Source organism: Coffea arabica, chromosome 2e, assembly GCF_036785885.1.
Source record: "Coffea arabica cultivar ET-39 chromosome 2e, Coffea Arabica ET-39 HiFi, whole genome shotgun sequence".
Taxonomy (NCBI): Eukaryota; Viridiplantae; Streptophyta; class Magnoliopsida; order Gentianales; family Rubiaceae; genus Coffea; species Coffea arabica.
Genome location: NC_092313.1, coordinates 10650005 through 10676551, shown reverse-complemented (window position 1 = coordinate 10676551; position 26547 = coordinate 10650005). Strand labels below are relative to the sequence as shown.

The window sequence follows — 26547 nt, the reverse complement described above, 5'->3', positions numbered from 1 at the left end:
TGGAAAACATCTGTGGTGATATTATGCTAGCGACTGTTATTTATTAGTGTAATAAGCAGATATTGATGGTTGTTACTGCTAAATTTGAGAAATTATGAGTCTCAAATTCTTTCAATCAGCAGAGATGGCTACCTAGTACTTATTATTACTGGATGATGTCGATGCTTGATGCTGCTAATCTTGAGTAGTTGTGAAGCTGAAGTTTTTTTTTTGAGGTTCTTTCCAATTATTATTTCACGCAAAAGGCTGGTTTTGGGCCTTTTTGGCTGATAAGGAATATGTTGCATCAAAATTTTGTATGTTTCAAAAATGTACAATACACAAAATTGTAATCCCAGCAGAGTGATAGATAGATAGTATTTGGGTATTACGTGTAAGGCCCTACCCCCTAGACATCGAGTAAGGGGGAAAGTGGGATTGCTAAGAAGTCATCCTCTTCCAGCATAAAAAGATTAGTTAGGCACAGACACTAGACATACACACAGAAATTGAAGAAAAAGTTAGCCTGTTGGTTGGGGGGGGGTTGGTGGTAACATGGGGTTCTTAAAGCTTTGGAGACAAAAGATAAGAGGGGTCTCTATTCTAATCAAATGATGCATAAGAACAGCCATCTACTTCGGGTTCTTGAGAAACAACAGGTTTATCTTTATTGTTCATTAGTGATGTCAATTCCCCCCTTTTTTGGTCAAGTACTAGGCTTCATAGACTGGTTGATCTTATCCTCCATATTCAATATGGGATGAGAAGTGGCATACTATATCTTTACCTGATGCCCCCACACACACTCACACAGAGACTTGCTAAATTTTTTAAGAAGGGCTGCATGGGTCCAAAATTTGTTGACTTTGGACGAGAAAACTGAAAGTGTTAATTCATCTGTTTTAGAATTTGTTAGTAGCACCAAATTAAGGTTCTTTCTTTTTCAAGAAAATCAATTTGCATAAAGCAAAGCCCCAATGACTAGCTTTTGGTGGAGATCATAAGAGGTATATTGAGGGGTTCTACATAGAATTTCTCCATACAAAAAAAATGGCGATTTTGTCAAAAGTGAGATTAATTTCTCCTTAATCATTTGGTTTTCCCTCTAGTTTTTTGAGGAAAAATGGTAGCTCAGCTCACATATAATTTGTAAATTAATGTTAACCTTTGCTGTAAATTAGCAAGCATTCATGTTATCATTACTTTATATGTGATTCTATTGAAGATTTTGTCTTATAAATCGTAGGTGCACTTTGACCCCACTAACAACTAGGTCATCTTTGTCTTCCTTACCCTGAAATTTGATCTCGTAATTAATTCCACATAATACAAAATTAGTTTATGATTACATTCTTGAATTGATGAAACAATTGTTGCTTTGAAAGAATAAGTATCATCATCTTACTTTACATCATTTATCCATCAAAAAAACTTGGAAACTAGAGGGAAGGTTGGTGTAATTTACCCTTCTAATTAAGATTGATAATTTGAGATGCAATTCTTGGCCAAATGATTTATGCTAGTATATCTTTAGAGAAATTTCCCTGCATCACTAACAACAGATTTTCACTCCACCTTTCACTTTTCTCACTTTTCACTTTTCTAAAGTAAACAGAAGAATCAAATACATAAAATCAATCCAACTAATTCACTTATAATTAAACTCGAGTAATGGATATAAACAAGCAAATCTAGGTTGGCAATTGGCAAACCTTAAACCAAAATTCTATCGACCCCTTCGTTTTAAATTAGGGCCTTTTTTTAAAAAAAAAAAAAGACCCTTTTCACAATAATTGTCGGATGATTCGTTTCTTGAATTTTTCTTTTTATCTGTTTTTTCTAGAACAAAAAACAGGGTACCATGAGGTCCATGACCATCTATTGAGATTCAAGACAAATATTAAAGTTGATGAAAGTTACACACCACTGACCTCGTGGGGTTGAGGGAATCACGTGATCCCCTCACGTGACTAATAATTTTTATTGATGAATGAATGTACTCAAAACAGCGCGTGAGTGCCACCTTGTGCATGATTCTATCTCTTTTCCATGATTTTCCTCTTTTTCTTTTCTCTTTTTCACCACTTTTGGCTAAAAGGTTTTCTCTTCCAAGGACTTCGAGAAATTGAAATGCATTCCTGTTTATGTAGTTTTCAAGTTTCTGTGGAGGACAAGATTAACACGACTAGGGTTGCAAACGGTCAACGGCTCGAGTCCGAACTCGACTCGATTTCGAGCAATATCAAGTTCAAGACGAGATCAAACTGATTCAGTCGAATTCGAGTTTAAAAATATTCAATTTATCTCGAGTCGACTCGATTATATATATATATATAATTTTAATAGTAAAATTATATTTATATTTTATTATTTGTTAAGAAGAAATTATTATTTTATTCATTTTTTAAAAATAAAATAATTATTTTTTAATTTTTTTAAGTTCGAGCTCAAGTTTTACATTTTGATCTCGACGAGATCAAACTCGAATTCGAATTTCATAAAACTAAGTTGAAACTCGACTCGATTCCGCTCATTTGCACACCTACACGACTATAGGATTTAATTGTTTATAAACGTTACAATCTTGGTATATTTGGATAGGAGATTATTTAAAATGTTATTTGAAATAATTACTACAACACCTTTTTTATGATTTGATGTATATAAAATAAAAATATCATTGAGAAAACAAAAAAAAACTGAAAACGTGTTTGTAATACAAATAAATAATTTTTTGTAAATAATGCCAATCCAAATATAAAGTTATGAAAGGATAATGTACAGTTTTAGATATGTTTAAAGTTTTAGGATAATGCCAATACAAATATAAAGTTTTTCCTATGATGTTTTAATGAGTTTATTATTTCTTCTTCTGTTGCGCCTTTCACCTCATTATGTTGTTTTCTCTTTCAGCAACAATAGAAATAATCGTAAAAAAAAAAAAGAATTTGTCCATTACATGTGTTGGATAAATTAATGAGAGGAATTAAAATCTGTTGGGTGTAAACTTTTTTTTTTTTTTCCGAAACAGAAATAACACACACAATCAACTAATTTAGACAAACGCAGGAGCAAACGAGAAATCGGCCCGAAAGCAATATGAGAGGGTGTAAACTGATATGATGAATTTTGAGTGGCGTGGTTAGCATGAGAATATAATAATCCGCCTTTAAACTTAAAGTCAAAAGGCGGAGTAATGGAGTCTAACTTAGAGTATAGCCTTTTTAGTCTTTAGGCAAAACGGCTCCAACCCATCTCCTAAAGGCGCACTAGGAAAAATCACGCCTTCTGTGCCACCCAAAAAGGCTTAAATTATAAGAAAAAAAAGAAGCCCATGCGTCACAGGGCATTTTGATTTTAGAATTTACTTAGTCTTATTATTCTAAATGATTTTAGAATTTGTGAAGTTTTAGAATATATTTGGATTGCATATTTTTTAAAGAAAGACTATTGTAACACTTATTATGAAATCTAATATATGCGAGATAAAATGATGATTTTCAATATACACAATAAACGGAGTAATTGATGGCAAATTAATGGAAAAATTTTTTCTTCAAAAAATGCAATCCAAATAAGTCCCTAGAATTGTAGTAACGCTTTAATAAATTCTTGTTCATAAATCCAAGTTAACGCCTTCATTTCAGATTTGGAGTTCTTCAAAAATCGAACTGAGTTGACCGATCCTGATGGGCCACTACTAATCCAACTGGGATGCCAGCTGCTTATTAGTCACCCCGTCATAAATAACTGATACACATGAGAGCAACTAAGCAGCAAGATTGAAAGTCAATCCCTCACTTTTGCACTTTCTGGGATTAATTTACAGGATGAATATTAATGGAGGAGATTCCAACCCCTGGCTAGTAGTTAGAAGCGTCTTAAATGGTTTCTGAAAGCATTTGATGATACTTTTGCAGTGAAATTTTGGGAATATTTTCCAAAATAAAGGGTTGTAAATTGTAACTTGTACCTATACATGTTTGGCAATCATTTATTTTGTCTATTGATATTCAATTTGGAAGAGTCATGGATTTTTTCTTTTTAAATATTACTAATCATGAGTTGTTGGGAGAATCTAATATTCTTACTTTGTCAAACATTTTGATTGATTAGTGATTGATTTCATAACTGCAACATACACACAATCCCTAGATTTTCTTATGTTCTAGATCATCAACGATTATGACAGGGGCAAATTAAACGTTTGAGGAACCCTACATTTGCAAGGCCCTTGAAGCCATCCATCTTATCCAACATTTTGGTGTTGAGGAATGCTCTTACTTTTTTCCTTACATGAACTCAATTACGAACATCGGATCGTAATTACTCATGAAAATGTGCGAAAATTTCAGAGTTTTTTATCGTGAGTTTAAAACCTTTCACTTAAAAAAAAAAAAAACTCAGAACTTCCTTTCTATTCATGAATTTTTGTGCGAGCCTCAAGAGTTGATAATCTGAGAGCCTCAAGGGCTCATAGTTCTTCCCCCTCTTGACCAACCGAAAATGTGACAGTTTCTTGGATGCTGGCATAATAAATGTACTTGTTAGTTGCTATCGCTTATTTTCTTTTGATAATTCCTTCTTTTTTTTTTCGATATACAATTTAATTTCAAGGAATTGAGGAAGTTTCTACTGAACTGAACCTAAAGAGAATCAAAGATACCTCATCCACGCAATTACACTGCAAAATAGAAAGAGTTGAGTCGGAGTTTGAGTCAAGTTTGAACAAACTTGGCACTGTCGAGCCAAACTATATTTTGGCTCATTGGCTTTTCAAGCTGACTCAATTCTATATATTTTTACTAAATTTTTTATTAGATTCAATTGGATTCAAATTCAAGCTTGAGTCTTATACTCGAGACCTTGATTGATTTAAAACTCAAATTTGAGTTGAATTCGAATTAATTCTAGCCAAAGCTTGACTTGGTTCCATTCTTTTGCAGCACTTAGATTACAAGAATTCTTTTCTTTCGTTTTAAGCAAAAAGAAAGAAAGAAAACTCGTTTATTCAACCACAGTGAAAATTGCAACCCTCTCAAAGTTGCAGTTTGGCTTTGTTAGTAAATAAGCCTAATATTTGCATTTAGTTGTTGAACCATGAGTTTCTAAGCTAGATCTTCTAATCTCACATTTATTTCTTTTCTTTTATAATGTATTGTATTACCATCAGAGGCTAGAGTCAGGTAAACACTTTCTTTTTTTTTTTTTTTTTTGGGGTTTCTTTTTCTTTCTGTGATCTTTGGAAATTTTCTTGATTGACCCATTGTTAACTCTTGCGAAAAAATGCACGTGGCAGCAAATAAGAGAGAAGGGTGGACAAATCACACACCAAAGTGTACGTTGGGTTCCGCTGCCATGTCAGACTTGTCAGTTTGCCACTGCCAGCTTAAGCTAAGTACTTAAGATGGGATTCTTTAATCAATTATTTAGAGCTTTCTTTCCTAAATTATTGTGCATAATTACTGCTCCCCTTTAATAAATTATGCTTCATCTCAGTTCTCCCACACTTCAATGCCTTTAAGAAAAGCAGAAAAAAAAATTTCAAGTATACCTGGTTCTTTTTTACTTTTTGCTTGTCTATATCCATAATATGCAACAAGGAGTGGTTAAGTTGTGCTACCCCTTAAGTACGGTCTTGTAGCCTTATTTATCAAATGTGGGGTGGCCCAATAAATTTCTAGCATTCAGCAATCAAGAACGCAAAAGAGGTAAGAAAGTGAAAGCTCAAAGCTCCACCCTTTTGTTCATGGCCTCATGCATCCCCCACTCAATCATCCACTTCTTACTTGTATAAAAAATTATACTTGCATTGATTTCATAGCTGTCAACTTATAGCATAATTTGTGTGTGTAGTTTTTTTGGGCCTTTTTCTTTTTGTTCTACTGTTTCTCTTCTTCTGATTTCTGAGGTAGTCTTGAGTAGTTGTAATGGTAAGTAATTATGTTTCTTTGTTTTTGTGGTGGATCTTGAGTTTCAGTTATTGGGTAGTGCTTCTTGTTTTCTAATTCTCTTTGTGTTGGGGTTGGTTTTGTTTGCTTTAGGGGAGAGGGAGGGGGGGAGGAGGTGGAAAGGGCCATATCAATGCTTGAGATACTCATGAAATTTTGCTGAGTTGCTGCATTAAGTACTTGTCATTCATGAATATCTGTCAGAAAGGTTGCAACTTTGGGATGAAAATCCCAGCATGAGGTGTAAGCGTCTCGGTAATTCATTTCAAGATTTGGCTGTCATGTTAGTATCATTTCTTTGAGTGTGGAGTATTCCCAATTACTTGGTACTCTTTGATGTTTCCATTTTTCCTTTTGCATTTATTAACTAATTTTAGAGAATTTCCTGGAAAACAAATATATAGTCTCAGTGATGCTGTCTAAACTTTGGTATTTATGTTAATGAATCAGAACCAGCTGTGGAAAATGGATCCGAATATAAAGAAAACCAAGAACTCAGCAGATTCGGCGAACTACCCTGAGGCAATTCAGTCACCATCCCAATTTCCAGATGAGGTCTTAGAGAAAGTCCTCTCTATGCTGCACTCCCACAAGGATAGAAGCTCAGTTTCCCTCGTCTGCAAAGATTGGTACAATGCTGAGCGTTGGAGTCGGACCAAAATATTTATAGGCAACTGCTATTCTGTCTCTCCTGAGATTGTTGCCAGAAGATTTCCAAGAATTAAGAGTGTGACTCTCAAGGGAAAGCCTAGATTTTCGGATTTCAATTTGGTTCCACAGAATTGGGGTGCTAATATTCATGATTGGCTTGTTATGTTTGCGAAAGTTTATCCCCTTTTGGAGGAGTTGAGACTAAAAAGAATGACTGTGAGTGATGAGAGCTTGGAGTTCTTGGCTATGTCATTCCCTGGGTTTAAAGCACTCTCATTGCTTAGTTGTGATGGTTTTAGTACTGATGGGCTCAAATCAATCGCTACTCATTGCAAGTAAGAGTTCTTTTACGTGTTTTTCCCATTTATTTTTCTGAGTTTCATGTTTGTTGGACTAGGATCAGGTATTTATTTCGTGACTTATCTGGGCTCTGTTTGCAGTGTGTTTATGCAAACTGTGTTATGATTGATTTAAAGATTCAAGATCTGTTATTTGAGTGTCTTTCATGTGCTTGTTCTACGTGTATTCAGATTTGATTTATGCTTTGTTGTTTATGAATCATCTACAGTTCCCTCATTGATTTTTTTTTCCCTTGAGAATGGACTTAGGAGAATCTGATCACTGGAGGGGGAAAAAAGTAATTACTCTTTAGGGTCGAGTTTCTCTCTCTCTCTCTCTGAGTGTTCATGGACCAGAAAAGTTGAGAAAATTGTTTATGGTTTGATATGTATAAATTATCTGGGAAAGTTTTGGAGGAGATAGATAGGAGGGGGTTTTTGTTTTCTTGCTTTCCCTGTACAAAACAGAGTAGTAGTAGTGGAAGTTGAGTGCTTCTACTTTATGGGTTCTTTTTCTCTTCCTTTTGCTGTTGATTTCTGGATGTGACGTTTGACCTGTTGAGGAGCATTCAATGGATAGATTGTCCTTGATACCATAATTTATACAGATACGGTCATTCTCACTGTACAAGGCAAGCCGCATTTGCCTTGAAATCCGACAAGCTATTTATTCTTTGCTGGAAAAGTTGTCTTTTTGGCTGAGTTCAGATACCTCCATTTCAATACAAATGTTGGTCGTAGAAATGTTGATATGCAAAGATCTTTGCTCAGTTATTTGGTCCAAATCTGTATGCCAAGGCAAGTCTGCTTACTGCCCTGAACAAATGGAGTTCACAAGTCAAAATGCTGTCAACCTGGAAGATGAAAATTCTATCAGGATACTTTGGATGTCTTGTAATTCATATTAGCAAACCTGGAATTTTTACATAGCAATTGATTATTCGATATTCTTTATTTTCATTGATATTTCGTTGCATCTTGTTGTAGGTTTTGGTATCATTCTGTCTGAGGAAAGACCTTCTCTTTGTACTTATATTCTTTTTTTCTTATGAGTGTCTTTTGCTGCTGAAAAATCAGAAGGATTAAAGCAACTGGAAGTTATTTCGCTTTTGATTATCATTAGAGGTTTTACCAAATTAGTTTGTTACCACTACGTGGTTTCCACTGACATTCATTTTCATGGCTAAGAAAGAGAACCACGCAGGAAATTCAGTCTTGTGAAGCATATGTAGTTTAGTAAAACTTGGATCTACTCATAATTGGCAATTTGGCATCTTGTCATTTTCTTAGAAAATGCTCCACGTCTTCTTCAGAACATGAGTCAGCATTAAAAATTATCAACCTCGCCTCAGATATTCCATATTACAAATTCTGACTCGTCAATTACTTCTGCATCATTCTTTGGTGAATTTCATCAATCAAACTGAACATTCTTGTACATCATATACTGCTCTTCAACTTTGGTGTTTCAACAGTTTATCTTCTTTTATGTCCAGATCTATCTTTTTCCCTTGATGATCCTAAAGCCTTCTTTTTTTTGTTCTTTTCATTTTCTTTTTTCCCTCTCTAATGAGAATATAACTTGTAATTTGGCTTGCAGGAAACTAACTGAGCTGGACATACAGGAGAATGGGATCGATGATGTTAGTGGAAGTTGGCTAAGTGCCTTTCCTGATAACTTCACATCACTGGAAATACTGAACTTTGCCAGCCTGAACAGCGAGGTCAGTTTTGATGCCCTTGAGAGACTTGTCAGTAGGTGCAAATCTTTAAAGGTCTTGAAGGTCAATAAAGGCATTGGCTTAGACCAGTTACAGCGCCTACTTGTGCGGGCACCTCAGCTTATGGAGCTTGGTACTGGTTCTTTCCAGCAAGAACTCATGTTTCGCCATTGTATGGAGCTTGAGAATGCATTCAGAAACTGTAAAAACCTGCAAATCCTCGCTGGATTATGGGATGCCTCTTACGTCTATCTCCATGTTCTATATCCAGCTTGTTCCAGTCTGACTTTCTTGAATTTGAGCTATGCAACCCTTCGTAGTGATGAATTCACGAAGTTAATTGCTCACTGCCCTAACCTGCGGTGCCTCTGGGTAAGAAACTTTGCGTTTGAAGTTGCTTAGAATCTGCACAATCAGTTCCTTTCATTGGATCTGTTAAAACTGCAACACTGAATGAATGATCAAGACTGGAGGATTATCGAACATAGTAATTGCTGACATCATGAAAACCATGAACAATTTCGTGTTCAGACATTGGCCAAGTGAACAATCTTCTCTACCAGTCACCAATCTGAACTATCAGCACAAAATATAAAACTTTTTAAAGTCATTTGTATAAAACTGAGCTTTTCTATTACACAATCCCTCATGTTTTCAATGTGTTCGTCTTGCTGATGTCTGATACAGTAGTGCACAATTTGTCTACTTCTTGATGATTTGTTTGAGAGGTTTCTTTTTACTAGTATCCTTATTTTTTTTCATACTTGTTGCTTGGGAGATGGGAATGCATTGCCCCTGAAGCTCAGATATGCACATGTACTCTCTGTTCATGACATTTCATATATACACCTCTGACAAAGCTTAAATTCACTTATATGCTTATGCTGAAGAAATTAGTTGTTTAACTTAGAAAACCTCAGTGCTTACTCTGAGTTGAATATAAGACTGTTAAAACCACCAAATTTTCTACACGTGAAAAAGATAAATTGAGATTTGTTGCTTGGAGTACACTGAATATGCTATGCTCATGGAATTTGCATTCTCATATGTGAATGCTCTGATACAGGTTCTTGATACTGTTGAAGACAAGGGACTAGAAGCTGTAGGATCCTGCTGTCCCTTGCTTGAAGAAATCAGGGTCTTCCCTGCACATCCTTTTGATCAAGATATCAACCATGGCGTGACTGAGTCAGGTTTTCTGGCTGTTTCTCATGGGTGCCGCAAACTCCACTATGTTCTCTACTTTTGTCAGCAGATGACTAATGCTGCAGTTGCAACTATAGTGCAGAACTGCCCTGATTTTACCCATTTTCGTCTCTGCATAATGAATCCAGGCCAGCCAGATTACCTGACAGATGAACCCATGGATGAGGCTTTTGGTGCTGTGGTAAAGACTTGCACTAAGCTTCAGCGGCTTGCAGTTTCAGGCCTCTTAACTGACCTGACATTTGAATACATTGGGAAGTACGCTAAGAATCTTGAGACTCTCTCGGTGGCTTTTGCTGGCCGCAGTGATTGGGGTATGCAGTGTGTGCTTGGTGGTTGTCCAAAGCTGAGGAAGCTTGAAATTAGAGATTGCCCATTTGGAAATGCTGCACTACTGTCTGGGTTGAAGAAATATGAATCAATGCGTTCGCTCTGGATGTCAGCATGCAATGTAACAATGAATGGTTGTCGTTTACTTGCAAAGGAGATGCCAAGATTGAATGTAGAGGTCATGAAAGACGAGGAAGATGATAGCCATGTGGACAAAGTTTATGTATATCGTTCTGTAGCTGGGCCAAGAAGGGACGCCCCACCATTTGTTCTTACCCTGTGAGATTCTAAGGTAATCAGTTCTTGGTCATCTTTTTCTTTGAAGGTATGTGCATGTGCATCTGGTTTGTGATTTTTTACAGCAGACTCGTACATATTCAAGAACACGTGTTAAGGTTGGTTCATTAGTTCATTGGCTGGGGCAATCCCTATTCTGATATCTGCTGTGTCCATAATCATATTGGACATATCCTGGATACGGCACTTTTACACTAGCAGTGAAGCCTTGATAATTTATTGAACATGTTATAAAAAACTCTTGTTGTCAATGCATTGGAATAAAAAGATGTGCTTCTGGAGAGTTCTGCTAGTTACCTTGATAACTTTGATGTTATTGGATCTTTGAAACAATCTGGTTGCCTCATCTCCAAGTGAAAATTGTAAAAATTTGCTGGCATTGCATATGTGGTACCACATGCCCCATGAGTTTAACTATGTGATAGGATATCAATAAATGGGTTGAAGCAACACAGGAAAAAAAAATAATAAAAAGGTTGAGCCAACACTATGGCGTTAGATAAATTGTATAAGCCGAGTCCTGAGTATAATATGCTCTTGAATTTGCTATATTAAAGAAAAGCTGCCAAACCTGGCTGACAGTGTTGGAGCTTTTTCCTCTTCAGTCACACACATCTAACTTGCTGTGAATTTGGATATAAAATATATTCATATTCAGCTGACAAGTTCAAAAGCCTGTATTGAATGTCCCTGGTATCTGTGCCCGGGGTAATCATCTTCTCTTGCACTTTGTGCTGTCAGTTTCCCCATAGGCTGTTCATGTTATTTTGTTAGTTTCCCCATAGTTTTTGAGGCACGAGCAAAAAGTAACAAGTCGTGCATGCAGGGTTTATGCAGGTTTACGATGAATAACTTCCTAGCAGTCTTCCAGCTGGGATCTGATTATTGAATGAATGTTATAGTAGTGGTAAAGAAACTAAAAAAGTCCTAGTTCTTGACTGATGGCTCTTTCAAGTATATTATCTGTTCGCTTTGCATGGAGGAGCGGGATAACAACAAAAGGCAAGGATTGTGAGGCCCTCCTGCTTCAATTGCTGTGGAGTTGGTTGTACTTGCATCTGATGACTGAAGAATCATCATATATGCAAGCGCTCCAGCTATCAAGAAATGCAATCGACTGAGAAAAATGCCTTGCCTCTAGAGAGATAGATATATAAGGTGAATTCCAAAACCAAAGTGCCAAAATGAGCTACATCTTTAGAGGTGGCATGATCAAGACACAGGAATAGCCATTTCCCTTGAGCTTCTTCCCAGTATGTCATTCTAAAACTTCCAGTCCTTTTTGGCCCTCCTGTGTCGTGGTTTATTAATTTTCGGGGTGAGATCTTGTGCAGTAATTCCATTGTTGCTACCCTTATCTGCACTGGAATTACTTCCCCATTATTGTCACCCGGAGGAGGAGGATACTGTCACATAAAGAAGGAATAGTTTCTTTATTTATTTATGAAGATCCAATGCAACCTGTTCCAACTTCATTTTGTTGAAAACAACATACAAAATTACACAGAAGAATGCTGTCTATCCTTGTTTCATTTCCTAAAGACAGCCGGTAAGACAAGGACTAAATGCTGTTGACAGGAAGATACTAATTCATCCCCCCAAAAAATATATATATATACAAAAGACAAAAACCAGTTCAACTTTTAGTTTTGTTGAAAACCACAAACAAAATTACACACAAGAATGCAATCTTTCCCTGTTTCATTTCCCAAAGAAACTGCCAATAAGACAAGAACCTAAATGCTGTTGACTGGACAGCACTAATTCAACAATAAATAAATAAACACCGTAGCACTACTTTACTTGAGTGCCGCAGGGGTGTAAATTTTTCTCTCAAGCATATCATATGTGCAAAAATAAGATTTTTAATCTAAACAAAGATTATAGGACCTGTTTGTGTTTAAAAAAAATTTTTTTTTTTTTTACACCACCTGTGTAAGAATATGTAATTCTAAGAGTGTTAATAATTGTAGATGAAAAATGATCGGAGAAGTCCAAGTAGATCATATAAATTATCCATGTCCTAGGTCTTGAGAAGAGTCTGAGTGCCACTAGTGGATAGCCACCCAATGTATATCCCAAACCCCAACCAAATTGTTAGACCCAATAAGGGAGGAAGGCTTGTAGGACAACGGCCCACCAATGCTCCATCACCTTTTTTTTTTTTTTTTTTTTCTGGCAAGGGTGGTTACTGGGGATGGCGAGGTGGCGGTGGACGGCCGAGGACCCGGGGGGAGGGGGGGGCTGTGGAACTTCTATGAAGTACTTTTTCAAAAAAAAAAAAAAGAACTTCTATGAAGTAGCAAGCTTCTTTTGGTTTCTCTCTCCACCACAAGAATAAATAAATAAATAAAATTCTTTTGGCTTTTCAATATCAGTAGTTAAAGAAAAAGAAACCACTTGTAAGTGTAACCTGATTGGTTCTGCACAAACCCACTTTGGACAAACTTCAATATTTTTTTTTTGGTTTATAGAGAGACTTCAAACTTTACAAAAGGGGAAGGGAAAAAGGATTGGGATCGAGAATCAAATTAAGAACCTCACGATCACCTCACCTGATCAATTTTCCTACCAATTCAGTTGGATTATAATTTGACCAATACAGTTATTAACCTATATATAATATGTTTGGTTCTTCAACATTACCCATAAGTGATTAGGGAATGCTAACCGTTTAATTTGTGTGTATGTTTCTGTATGTGGTTGCACTGTTCAATTTCAAGAAAATTTTAAGCAATCTTTAGTATGGTAGGTTGCCTTGATTTGACCTTCTAGGCCAATAATAACCATTTATCTTAATTAGCCTATGAAACACTGTGCAGATCTCGTGGATGACCCCTAAGCTATATCTAGCATAAACCACCACAATGACTTGCGACCTAAGATGAAGACTGATCTAGCAGTTAAACACTATGCTAAGACCATATAATTGTTAGATATCAAGCAATTAAGAAGAAACAATCGTGTCAAATCACCTATCAAGATGTAGACCATAATAGAATCCGATCCTCCAATCTCAACTTTCCTGTATTATCTATCTACGGTATACATCTGTCTGTTCAACTTCAATCATGTCTGTGTTCACACTTAAAAAGGTATTGTTTCATAACTTGTAAATCAGGTAATTTGATATGATACCTATTGGTGCACCTGATTAAACAATGTTTAGTGTGAACTAGATTGGTCAGAGAGCATATGTGCAGGACATTCTATATGAACATGATGCTGCACAAAGTTGAGCTTCTTTTTTCGTTCGAGAATAAGCAGTTCCTACCGACCATTATACAAATATTGATCTATAGTATCATCCTAAATTCTAGAAACCCAATATATAGCCAACAGTTAGCAATCTGCAGTTTGGCAAATGGCAATTGAAGTCATGAAATGCACCATGCAGCAACCAAAAAATTGCACAACGCCAAGAGATTCATGGGTTTGGCTCATCTCGTCGCACAACTTCAAAGCTGACTAACTAGCAAATGCAAATGGCTGGTGGTTCCCTTGAGGCTTGAATGAAAAAGACTCGAGAGAGCGTAATAGAACACTAGTATATCCTCTTGCAAGTGTCCGTACCAACAATTGCAACAAGCCAACAGCCCTTGATCGGTTACATCATGGCAGCTAATTAAAGCACATTTTAACTAATTCCGAAAGTTTTTATTGCTATACCCTAGTATTTCCATTTTCTTCTGGCACTATTAATTGCTAAAGGAAACTCAGTTGATTTTTATTTCTATGACCAGTCCATCAGGCTCTCATCATCTCTTGATCTTCCGGGGAATTGTTGCTTAACAACTTTCTTGAGGATTTACTTTGAAGAAAAAAAAATCTAACACTTGGACAAATCCAAGCTTTAACAACCCCCAAGCCCTTTCTAAGTATTAGCTGTTGAAACAAATTCAAGCCCTTTGTACGGCAAATGATGATTGCATTATTTGGATCTACTTTTTCGTTGATTTTTTGCAAGCACTCATTTATAACAAATTCTCCTTTCTCTCTTTGTTTTTTTTGGCCCTTTGTTTTTCTAGTGGTTTTTGCATGATGAAGTTGGAGAATGCATATGAGCCTATGAAATTGTAACATGTAGTAGTTTTTTACTTCGAAGCTAAGGTATTTGGTAGCAGAGGATGTTCAGTTATGAATTTCGCTTCCTCTCCACTCAAAGGTGTCTTGAATATGATCACTGGATTTTTGTTCCATCTCTCACATATCGCCCTTTCTACCTAACCTTTGGATCCGCATTAAAAGACCACCACAGCATACAGTTGATGCAGCAAGCTTGTGCTTCTCCCCTCATAATTTCTTCACTATTAGACAACAACAGCTTGGCCCTTTATTTGCCTCACGTCGCAATCTTCGAAAATGAAAGATGTAAAGAGATGTTAAGGTAATTATACTCTGATGATTTGATTTTCGCATAATAATCATCTAGAAGAGAAAATCAAATTTCCTCCAAGTCGTGTGCAGTAGAATGCAGTATGTAGTAGTAATTGCTTCACAAGCAAATTCTTTCCGAATTTTACTTCGATAAAGTAATGCACGTGGCAGCAAAATGTTACCATAGAATGCAGTATGGTTAGAATAATAGAGTAAGCAAATGGGAAAAGAAATTAAGTTCAAATTAATCTAATGATTGGGAATAAGACTCTTAGTTGGATTTCAACAAACATTTGATGGATGAATTGGTCGGCCTGCACGCTTGCAAGTTAGAAAGCCCTTCAGGATAAGTTAACAAATAGAATTGATGCAGATGCTCCACTACTTTAGTCCAATTTGGCATGGCAGTAAAGTTATTCTTCAAAACTTTGTTAGAAATGCAATGCCGTAGACAAGAAAAGCTGAAAAGCTCTTTCTATAAAAATAACAATCCGTGACCAACAAAGCAATCCATGCTAATTTTGTCACTTAGTGAACACCATTAATTAGTAGTAAATTGGGCATCCAATCATATCCTAAATAGTACGTTTTCAATGTATGCTGTGTTTTGTGATGCCCGTTTTTCACCATTACTAAAGCCAATACTTGATTTGAATGTTTAGATATGCCAGATTACCAAAGCCAACACTTGATTTGAAGCAAACTTGACCGGTTAGTTCTGTTTATTTTTATCTTGTGAGGTGAGGATACAATACATAATCTTGATTTCCTAGTGAAAAGGTGAGGCACCGGAGCTTGGGGAATAGAACAAAGGGGCTTCACATGGTGGGGTGAGGTGGTGTCATCTCTACACTGAGGGGCATTGAAAGCTGCCCCCCCCCCCCCCCCTCTCCTTCCTTTCTTTGCCCTTTTCACCTAATCAAGAAGGGTGTCCTTATGAGGGTGGTCCATTGTCCCTCACGTTTTTCCCAGTTGAATGTTAATTGTCTTGCTTCGGCATCTTTCCTTTCCATACTTAGCCGTCACGCTTTTTGTGGCTTGGTATGTATGTGTATATAAATGATAAATCAAAGTGAACTTCAGCAGACCATTGCTGATATTTCCCAAATCAAGATTTTCTTTGACCTCTAATTTGCACTGGGAAAATGGCACGGGAAATTTGGACCAAATGCAAATTTGGCCTCACTATTTTGGGTATGGAATAGTTTTAACAGGTATTCTTCGCACCTCCGCAATACTTAAGAAGGAAGGAGTAGATTTTACTGCATTTCCTGCTGCACTTGTGTAGTGCCAAACTGCAGAATCCCCCGGATTCTGAGTTACTAATCATTCTTGAAAACCTGAATATATCATTAGTTATAACGTGCACGAAATAAATATTTTCCATCCCACGAAACGTCTCTACATTCATTAACCTTTGCAAGCCAACTCATGCCCGAAGAATCACTAGGACCTATACCATAAATCAGGAAAAGGTTTTGACAAACGTAATCTACCAGATGAATGAATACAACCAAAAGAACGTATACAAAATTTACATTAATACTTTCTTGATGATCGTAACAAATTTCAGCTGTACCGCTCTACTTAGGTAGTTTTTTTTTTTGAATCACCGTCAAACCACACGATGCACCACACACAGTATGAATTTAGGACAAACCTCATATTGAGGCACATTGATGGAAGGCAAGATTTGAACCCTTGACCTCCCACCCCACAATTAATATGGTGGTCAACTCCTCTAGAGGGAGTTGGTTGCTCTACTTAGGTAGTTAGGTTACATTAAAAAATTTTAGGAATTTGTTTTCTGGTACCAAATTCCCTATATATCCGTAGGATGTCTAACAGGTTCCTGATTATTTTAATTGTACAAAGAATTTTGAGGCAAAACAACAATGTCGCTTTCTTCCTTGTATTCTCTCTTCAAGACAGCTCACTAGTTTGGATTTTTTCTTTTCTTTTCTTTTTTTTTGGCCCCCCTGTCTTTTTGTTAAACTCAACGTCACCTTGTCATCAGTCCTAAACAACTTTCAACAATATGTTTAGGGTTAGGTATTAATCTGGCTTTAACTTGTACATGCCTATCTTATATATCAGTTATTATCACTCATGTAGCACCTAGCTTCACTGTCTCATCTTCGCCCATCTTCCCCAACAAGAATCCAAAACCCACAAAGATTGAGAACAAAATGGTTATACATTCCAGTTTTAGGATCAAAAAATTCGATGGGTAACGAAGATCCTTCATTATCACCATTCACCAGTCCCCCCTGCATCCCCAGTAATCAAGAACCAATAGAAAATGAAATGCTGGTTTTTTTTTTTGTTGCGTGAACTAAGATGATGTCAACCCCTTTTTTTCTCTACAATTGTGTGTTAGGAACTTAAATCTTGTTAATATCCTTGCTATATTATACTAACGTAACCAAATGATTTGGGGAGAGAAATAGATCGGATGGATCGTAAGAAGAGAATGTGGGTGAGACGTCTCGAACTCGGCCCCGTTTTCAAGCATTTAGTATATTTTTGTATCTCCAATTATAACTTAATTTATCCTCAAAAGAATGCCACTAAAAGGTAAGAACAAATAGTGCCATCTTTTTACTACTTTTACAGAAGTTATTTTTCTGTTAAACAACTTTACGCAAAGTTCAAAATAAAGAGAATAATACTTTCATCTTTTAGGACCAAAACTTCTTTTTCTAAAAATAGGACCAAAATATTAGATCGTGACAAGAACAATTAGGTAAATTAACCCATAGATGTCCTTCCATGTTAGACGGCAGAGAAACTTCCGATTCCTGCCATTTGCATATTTCTCAAACAAGTTGTCCTATTATTTCTCATGCTCATCCCTTAACTGTTGCAAACCCCTCAACTCAACCGACCAAAGCAACCATTTTAGGCTCACTAAATTTCATAATTTACCCTTCCAATTTCCCCTATTGATATTAGGCTCCCATACTAAGTATAAGGCCATAATAGTAGTTTCACCCTCCCGTCAGTTTCAGCTACATGCACTCGCTACGAGTACTGCAGATAAGATCCGGTATAGGAGACCTGGTCATTCTCTTCAGTTGATAAGATCCTTAACCCTTACTACACTCTCAACTGTCACCGGAATCTTGAATCCCCCGGCGACCGGAAAGAAATGAGCATCCCTTTTCAGCCAATGAGCAATTAGTACCAATATGGGTGAAGAGAGCAGAAGCTGCCTAGACACGAAACAAGCCGAAAATTCATCTGGATCATCATCATCATCAGCCCTGGAACAGAGAAGTATTGAGCATGCAATTCAGGTCATATCTTCACTGATTTCTATCTCTCATTCCATAAAAGTTTTTGCTGGAAAATGGCAATCTATTCGCGACAGGCTTGAAGAACTTCTTTCCAGCCTCACGGTTATAGAAAACTGTGATTCTATTGACAACCCTTCACTTGTTAGCACTCTCAAGGCCATATTTCATGCTCTTAAGGATTGTGATGATCTTGCAAAGAGCTGTTTGAGGCTATCCTTTAGTGGGAAGCTGCTCATGCAGAGTGATCTTGATATAGTTTGTGCAAGATTGAGCGATTATACTAAAAGTCTCTCTGATATTTACACTCTTGGATTGCTTACTCAGAATTATGCAATAGTTTTATCAAGGCCGAATCTTGGAGCTTCGAAAGATGACATGAAGCTGTATGTGAAGGACTTATTGTCAAGACTCAAGATTGGTTCTGCAGATATGAAGGTACAAGCTTTGATTTCCTTCAATGAAGTCATTCAAGAAGATGACAAATATGTCAAGATTGCGGTGGAAATCGAGAATTTTGTCGGTCTTCTAGTGAATTTTCTTGATTCACATGAGACTGAAATTCAAGAAGAGGCTGCAAAAGCAGTTTCTGTGATTGCAGGGTTTCAGGCTTACAGGGGAGTATTGGTTGGTGCGGGGATAATTGCTCCACTGATCAGAGTTTTGGAAAGTTGGAGTGAATCGAGTAAAGAATTTGCTGCAAGGTGTCTGCAGAAATTGACTGAGAATTCAGATAACGCGTGGTCAATTTCAGCTCATGGTGGGGTTACTGCCCTGATGAAAATATGCAATAATGGAGATAATTCTGGTGAATTAGTAGGATTGGCTTGTGGGGTGTTGAAAAATCTTGTTGGAGTAGAAGAAATCAAGAAATTCATGGTTGAAGAAGGAGCAATATCTGTCTTTATCAAGCTGATACGGTCTAGAGATGGTGCTGCAGTTTCACAAATAAGTTCAATTGATATTCTTCTAACAATGGCCTCAGGAGATGAATCAATTAGGCAAATAATTGTCAAAGAAGGTGGGGTTCGCGCACTAGTCCGTGTTTTGGATCCCAGATTATCATTCCCCTCAAAAGCAAGGGAGATGGCATTAAAGGGCATCATGAGCTTTTGCTTTTCCTCTGTCAATTGTTTTAACATATTGTTAAATTATGGTTTCTTGGATCACATCATGTATTTTCTTCACGATAGGGAGGTTTCACTCCAAGAATTAGCATTAAAGGCTGCATTTTGGCTGTGTGGAACGTCAGAGGAAGCAAAGAAAGCAATGGGAGATGCTGGATTTATGCCTGAATTGGTCCAATTTCTTGATTCTAAGTCATTGGAGGTGTGTGAAATGGCATCTGAAACACTCTATACAATGATTTTAGTACCCAAAAACAGAAAGAGATTTGTGCAGAATGAGCAGAACGTGGGACTTCTTCTACAAAAGCTTGACCGAGTGGAGATGAATTCAGGTAACAGAAAGTTACTGCTTTCCATTTTGATGTCACTGACCAGCTGCAACAGTGCAAGAAAGAAAATTGCAAATTCAGGGTACCTCAAAAAGATTGAAAAGCTTGCGGAGTCTGATAACTCAGATGCAAAAAGGATTGTCAGAAGGCTTTCCTCCAATAGATTCCGTAACATTTTTAATGGGTTCTGGAATTCCTGAACGTTACTTTTACTTCTTATTTATTAAAATTGTCCTGTACATCACCATTATATTAAGTGAGTTTCAGTTGTAATTTTAGGTAGATCTCCTTCTTACCCTTTTGTCTTCTGCAAAAAGAAAAATACGTGTACAACATCTATCTAGTTCATCGTAGCATTAATTATTTATAGGGTTCCATTGGAATGAGAATTTTGTATTAGGCCAATAATGCCTCTGAAGGGAAAAAGGGCATTTAAGTAGATCTTTTCTATGGTTTTGTGAAGGGCACATGGGAATGGCATGAAATGAAGATAATAGGCATGTGATCAGTAGCAATCAATGCTTTGTCTTCCTTCAATTTGTACGAAGAAGAGAGTGATGGATGATATGGGCATTTGGCTGGCTCAGTCCTGTAATTGCTCGTCTTTCCTTCCTCAGCCAGTGTCTCTTTCTTTCTTTCTTTCTCACTATGTGTTGTGCGTGTAAATAACGTGTGCGCTGCTCCTCTCTTCCCATGAAGAACTTTCGTCTTGAAGAGCCAATGCAAAATCCATCCAATCTTGTGCAAACTTGGCTTCTCGTCTCTGATTCAAACCATTTCAAGTGCTGGCCCGACATTGTTTCAGTATTAAAAGGCGAAAAGAAAAAGGGAATGTTTATCAACATTTTCACCAATTTATGAAAACAGCATCTGTGTTATAGACTTAATAGCGGTCAATAATAGAGTAGTAGTTCATTGTGAAACAACCATGGTTCAAAGTTGTGGTCGCAGTTGCGATCACGGTTCGGACCGTTCCATATCGGTTTCAGCATATTGATCACGATCTCGGCAAAACGTAAATTTTTGAAATATTTAACATTCTAAAAATTGATAAAAAAAATAATTAAAAAATTAGCGAAACTAATAAAAATTTAAGCTGACTCGGGATGAATCGAGACGACTCGACCGTTTCTATCCGTCTCGGAGACGTCTCAGCCAAGTTTTCGACGATTCATTATCTCGGAATCATATCATCCCGGTATCGGAGCCATTCCAGTGCCGAGTCTTTGAACCATGGATACAGCTGGTTTTAGTGCAAAATTCAGTGAATTATAGACACGATGATGAGGGAAACATTGGGGACCATCTTCTATGTCCACAAGCCATTGCAGTGAAGTTATTGGACCGGTTTGCCGGCCTTGTTCAAATGAAACTGCCCCCAATAGACCATATCTATAATCTATGGGAGTGGCGCAACTTTTCAAGTGAACTGATATCCATATGTTCCATGGATGTTAACAACTGTTATGTTGTTATGTTCACCTGCAGATTGAAACGACACAAAATCCTGCTCCTGCACAACAACACAAAAATATTTTCTAAACTTTCTTGACTTTTTGTTGCAAAGATTCCTTGCAAAATTTGATTAAACGGCGCATCACGGGAGGCTGTTCCATGTCGCATCAGAATGTTGTAGTGGAGCAGCAAGTTTCGTGCACGTCATCATTAACATGAATTTCTTGATAATATGATGCACACGATTTAGGAGTTAGACAGGCCCGAGCACAGGCTGAGGCTAATCACGGCTCCTTTTCAACAGTATGCGGTCACTTCTAGAGATTTGGCAAGTCAGAACCCAAGATTATCACTTCTGTTGTGTTGTTTACAGGGTAAAAAAAACACCCTTTTGTTGTTCGGGACGAGCTAGTGCTGTAATTCTTTTATTTGGTGAGATACGAAAAGAAAATTCCCAGTACCGAAAAGGGAGATAGTTCTTCTCGATGTCAGATTCAGGAGAATTAAAGAAAAAAAAGGACCATTTAGGAGATTCCACTGCTTATATGTCCAAATAAGCCGACAGAAAAATTGCTTAGGTGGTCTACAATAGCCTATTTGGTCATTCATCCAACCATTAATAGAAATGAATGAATAATGTCTATTGCTTTGGTGCAGGGGTTCTTCGACTCGCAAAATATCCTAGTAAATGATAACCACTTTTGACTTCTTATGACTCCACTAATCCACCTAATCCGCTATTTCATTTTTTTTATATATATAATTTAGAAATCAATCACATAATTATATTAGCTCGCAAATTATCAAATACACATGGTACCATTATTCTAATTTTCACCAGACTAGACTAGGGTATGCACAAAATCGCCTAGTAGAGATAAAACATGATTAATTTTCCATAAAAATTTTGATACTAACAAGGGACAATCACTATTTGGGCTGTCTTCATGGGAAAAGTGCCCAAAGCAAACTGAAAGTTTGGGCCTAACCCATGGGTGCAATAGACTATTGGACATTACTTGGGAATGGGCTGACTGTGGCCAGAAAATCTTTCCTGGCCGAATGGAATCAGCCCATTATTTTAGGACTCTCTGACCTTTTCCTTGCCTCGTTAGGAGTCCATGTCAGTGAAGACAAAAACTAAACTGGACACATGGGCTTGAGAGCAAATTGTGCTGATGTGAGAAATGGCCCAACAATCTCCAGCAACTCTTCTGACAAAACTTGCCTCCCATGAGTTTGCACATGCGTTATGACGATTTCGCATTTGATTTAGAAATTTCTTTGTTATTGTATTCAATGTGTCTTTGGCATTCACGAATTGTTTTAAGGGCTTTTTTTTCTTTCTTTTGGCCTATAAACTGTCTGCTTCTAAGTTTTTCAGATATGAAATTTTATCACCCATTAGAAGGGCTACGCTAATTTCTTTTTTTTTTTTTTTTGTCAAAACCCGATTTACTATGCAAAATTAGAATCACCTAAGATTTACATTCTAGGAGAGAGTTGAGTTGGATAATAAAACAAACAGATATGTTTTGAATTTTCTTGCCCTAGTTTCATATTTTACTGCATCGGCTCATTCGTTATTTTCTTCCCTTTCATAACTCACAGTTTTTTGTATGAGTGTTTCGATAAATGGACTCTGCGAAGACACTTCAAAAGCCGGCAACTTTTGAAGTGCTCCGCAGCCGTTATTTTCTTCCAGTTCTCCATTAATATACAACTGGTACAACCTTTCTCTGGACTCAGAATTTTATGACGTTGGACGGAAACTTTTAATCAAATAGATCTCGTGATCCCAAAAAAAATAATAATAATAATTTCTGCCGAGTTTCCCTCACTGTTCTTTCATGATTTTAGTAGTTGAAGCCGCACGTTATTAGTTGTTCCATTTTAGCTGTATCCTTGGCGACTGTAGACAGCAATTTGACTTTGAGATTAGAGTAATGATGCTTTCATATGGTGTATTACGCGGTAATGTGGAGTACAATTACTGAGTTGATCGTTGCTAAATTAACGTATGAACTTTGAGGTTTGAATCTAATTAGCCGTTAAGAAAGGTGAATAAACTAAACTTTGTTCTATAAAATGTTTGAATGGCAGTATCTGCTGTATACTATTTGTTGAAGTCAACAATTATTTCTGCAAAAGATAATTTAAACTACACATTGACCAAGATCCATTGGTTAAGAAGTCCTGTTTTTCCAGCATAATTTTTGTTTCCGATACTTTAAGAATCATTATTGATGTTAAAGAAATTCTGTTAAATTATACACTTCATTGTACCAAGTACTATGCATGCTTTCTGCTCTGTCGTTATCCGAATCCTAGAAAAATTCATTGCTGAAATTCCACTCTGTCATGATGTGAAGTATTACGCTTTCTTGCACGTAATGAGCTAATGTAAGACACGTTCACTTAAATGGAAATATGTTAGTATATATAATTTGTAAGTACAAATTTATGCGTGTATTGTGTATTTAGAATAGAATAGCAATTTATTCCGAAAAATATTCACACATGTAATTCTTTTTTAATTTTTTCATCTCATGTTGTATCCATTGTACTTGACACATAAAAGACCACTAAAATGATTATAGAAAACTAGTCAGTTGAATGAATACTCTAATAGACATCTAAGAATCTTTGCATGTATCGTATGCAATGTTAAATAGCGTGGTTATGATTGATCCCAATTTAATGTTTCTTTTCAACAGGCATATATATATATATATATATAGACATAGTTCCTCTTCCTCATCTTTTATTTCCTTTTTATTTTAAGATAAGATAGAGCTATGAATGGCCATTGAATGTATTTGGAACTTCCAAATTGCAATAAACTTTCATTTTCGAATTCATTTGCATACCTAATCAATCACTTACTTGGAACTCTTCACCCCCAACAAAACCAAAAGAAAACTGAAAAAAGGTGCTCACAAAACCACTTTTTAAACCAAAACCAACAGTGTATGGATAAGCCAAGAATAGATCCCAAGAAAGGTTATGTTTTAACTTTGGGTTGCTTCTAATGAATGAGAATAAACGACACATGTCAACACAAATTGATTCGGTTGATAAAAATAAGTCGTTTTCTTACAACAGATTATGTATTCGAATTCTATTACTGATGCGAGAGTTGTGTAAGTGAGCGATCTGCAAGTGACTTGTTTTACCTCCAAGGCCCCAACAAAATGCTGTGAAAAGTTTACTCAAATGCATTCTTGGTTTATCCCAAATAATTGAGAGAACTATTAACAAAAGAAAAAAAAATACTAGCAAATTTACTATTGAGCATGGATGTCGACTAGTGATCTAAAATATTAAATGCGCTTCTGGGCTATAATCCCGATCTTTTGCCCCCCCCCCCCCCCCCCCAAAAAAAAAAAAGGCTCATACGAACGAAGCAGCTGCCCGAATCCATCTCGTGGAATATTGCAATAAACTTCTGGTGTGATTGCTACAACTCAATAACGTCTGGTGAATTACCAAAGACTATGGAAATGGCGAAACTAAGAATCTCCATGTTACACGGGAACGGTCAAATTTCATTTGTCCTCACAATATAGACTTGCCTCTTCAGAACAACCAAATTAATGTGGTGTAGTATTCATATGATGATACATCCTTTTCCCATCACTTAATTGGTTAGGGGTCAATGTTGCATCAATTTTCCTTTTTCTGATTTCTGAATTGTCAAACTCGAAACATCCTATTAGGTAGGAATTAGTCCTCTCTCGTACTTGTGCCCATTCACAACTTGCATGTGCTTGTGTTTATTTAATTATTTAAGCATTTGCAAAGGATTGATGAGAGAAAATCAAGAATTTGCCCAAACTGTAATAGTTATATAATGGATTGTTATTATCATTATAATGTAGCTTAACAAAATACTATAGATTAGGGTTAATTGTGATATGCAATTATTATGCATCTCTCAACCTACCATTTTACACAATAAACTGTCACTCGTAGCTACTTCAATACCTTTTACTATCAATTTGATCACTTGTTAATAATCTTGGGTAAAACAAACTATATTTTTTATTTTTTTTGTGGTCGACGAGAACAAAATGCAACTTTCAAGTTGACGAATCTTTTTGAAGTCCACTGGTGATATAGATCCAGTAATCAAGCATGGAGGTAAAATATCCCCACCGTCCCAAGTGGTCCTTTATCGGAATTAATATGATAGGGACGGACTTTTAGTTTCTTATCACTCTAAGACAGGCCATGAACTGGCAGCAGAGCAGTTTCTTTCCAATGCCCAAAGCTTACGAGATATGTGGCAGTAAATTTTTATATATACATCGTCCGTGGATAACTAAAAATAAAAATCTTGCTTCATCACAAATTTTGCTTCAATTATAAATTAGACATGAATTCATCGGACATAATATGTTTTTCTTTTTAATATAACATTGGGACCCAAATAGTTGCGCGTACTCATGGTTTCTCTCCCAGTGGGCATATGCTCTCGAACGAAAATATTTGAGTGCAAAGCATAATAATTTCCATGACCACGATGACTGGTTTTTCCACAATCGCTATTATATTAAAGGGATAATTGTAGAAACCTCCCTGAGATTACTAATAGCTGCACTCACCTCTTCTGAGGTTTCGAAAATAGCACTAACCTCCTCTGAATTTAAAATTTTGATAGCATATTCAGCCCATGTTAGATAAAGTTGCATTAAAAAAGTTTTTTTAGGAGAAAGATAATAATTTTGTTTCATTTGTACCCCTTTTGCCTCTTGTGAGGTTGAATTACTAAAAGAATAAATAAAATTAAATGTTGGAAATAATTGGTGAAACTCATATAAATGTAAAGAGAACAAGTGCAGCAGTAACACTAACAACCGGAAGAAGTAATGAACACATGTTCAGAAATCTAAGGTTCTAAAGCATATAATGTGTACAACCAACTTCAAAAACTCGCCTTCACTAGTGTGCATAGAAACTTTGTGTATTAAGCTGAAACTACAAAGGATTATTTACGTATTATCTTCTAATTACCGCAAATTTTTAACAGAAAAATTCTCAAAATTCGCCTTGATTTTTGCTTTCTTTCTCCTTTTGTTTTCATGAATGTTTAAGACGAAGTGAGTTTAACCAAAATCACCAGAACTTATTTTGTTATGGAGCTTTACTTGGAGGTTCCTTTCCCTTTGCTTCTGCTTCTCTTCTATGCATACAATAGATGATTTGGATTGTCCTTTCAAGTGCTGTCAATCACAAAATAACACCATATTAGAGCATCAATTAGCACTATTTTGTGGTGCCATTTTGTAAGTGCACTTACAGTGCCTAATCAGGTAAGAAATAACCATTAACTTGTTTAATTAGTTAACCTAATTTTTTGCTCCAAATTTGTTTACTAACAACCTTAACCTCATAGGGTATGGAAGTAAATTTACCCTATTTTATGTCAATTATAGGCCCAAATTCATGTCAGGGGAGGTTTATGCAATTATCCTAAATTAAATGGTA

General features: G+C 36.5%; 2 protein-coding genes across 5 annotated transcripts; both read left to right on the top strand.

Annotated features, from left to right (window-relative positions):
* Positions 1–5017: 5017 nt before the first annotated feature.
* On the top strand, positions 5018–11948 carry LOC113730897 (protein TRANSPORT INHIBITOR RESPONSE 1-like). 4 transcript variants are annotated; one of them, XM_072078881.1, is made up of 6 exons: positions 5018–5165; positions 5279–5690; positions 6381–6916; positions 8520–9012; positions 9707–10468; positions 11300–11948. In XM_072078881.1, exons 3-5 carry the CDS (start codon positions 6396–6398, stop codon positions 10457–10459), a joined length of 1767 nt encoding a protein of 588 aa, XP_071934982.1. In that variant the 5' UTR covers positions 5018–5165; positions 5279–5690; positions 6381–6395; the 3' UTR covers positions 10460–10468; positions 11300–11948. The 4 variants fall into 4 exon arrangements, with proteins under 4 accessions (XP_071934982.1, XP_071934981.1, XP_071934983.1 ...); XM_072078880.1 differs by lacking the exons at positions 5018–5165; positions 5279–5690 and adding an exon at positions 5703–5912; XM_072078882.1 differs by lacking the exons at positions 5018–5165; positions 5279–5690 and adding an exon at positions 6043–6213.
* Positions 11949–17678: 5730 nt separating this feature from the next.
* Positions 17679–20218, top strand: LOC113728544 (uncharacterized). The gene has a single exon (XM_027252940.2). It carries the CDS (start codon positions 18042–18044, stop codon positions 19800–19802), a length of 1761 nt encoding a protein of 586 aa, XP_027108741.2. The 5' UTR covers positions 17679–18041; the 3' UTR covers positions 19803–20218.
* Positions 20219–26547: the final 6329 nt, after the last annotated feature.

What these genes read in the sequence shown, in the direction of transcription:
- LOC113730897 (XM_072078880.1), top strand. An exon ending in TCAATCGCTACTCATTGCAA is followed by an intron (nt 6,917 to 8,519) that starts GTAAGAGTTCTT and finishes TTTGGCTTGCAG; the next exon opens with GAAACTAACTGAGCTGGACA. An exon ending in CTAACCTGCGGTGCCTCTGG is followed by an intron (nt 9,013 to 9,706) that starts GTAAGAAACTTT and finishes GCTCTGATACAG; the next exon opens with GTTCTTGATACTGTTGAAGA.
- LOC113728544 (XM_027252940.2), top strand. Translation starts at nt 18,042, where the DNA reads ATGGGTGAAGAGAGCAGAAGCTGCCTAGACACGAAACAAGCCGAAAAT.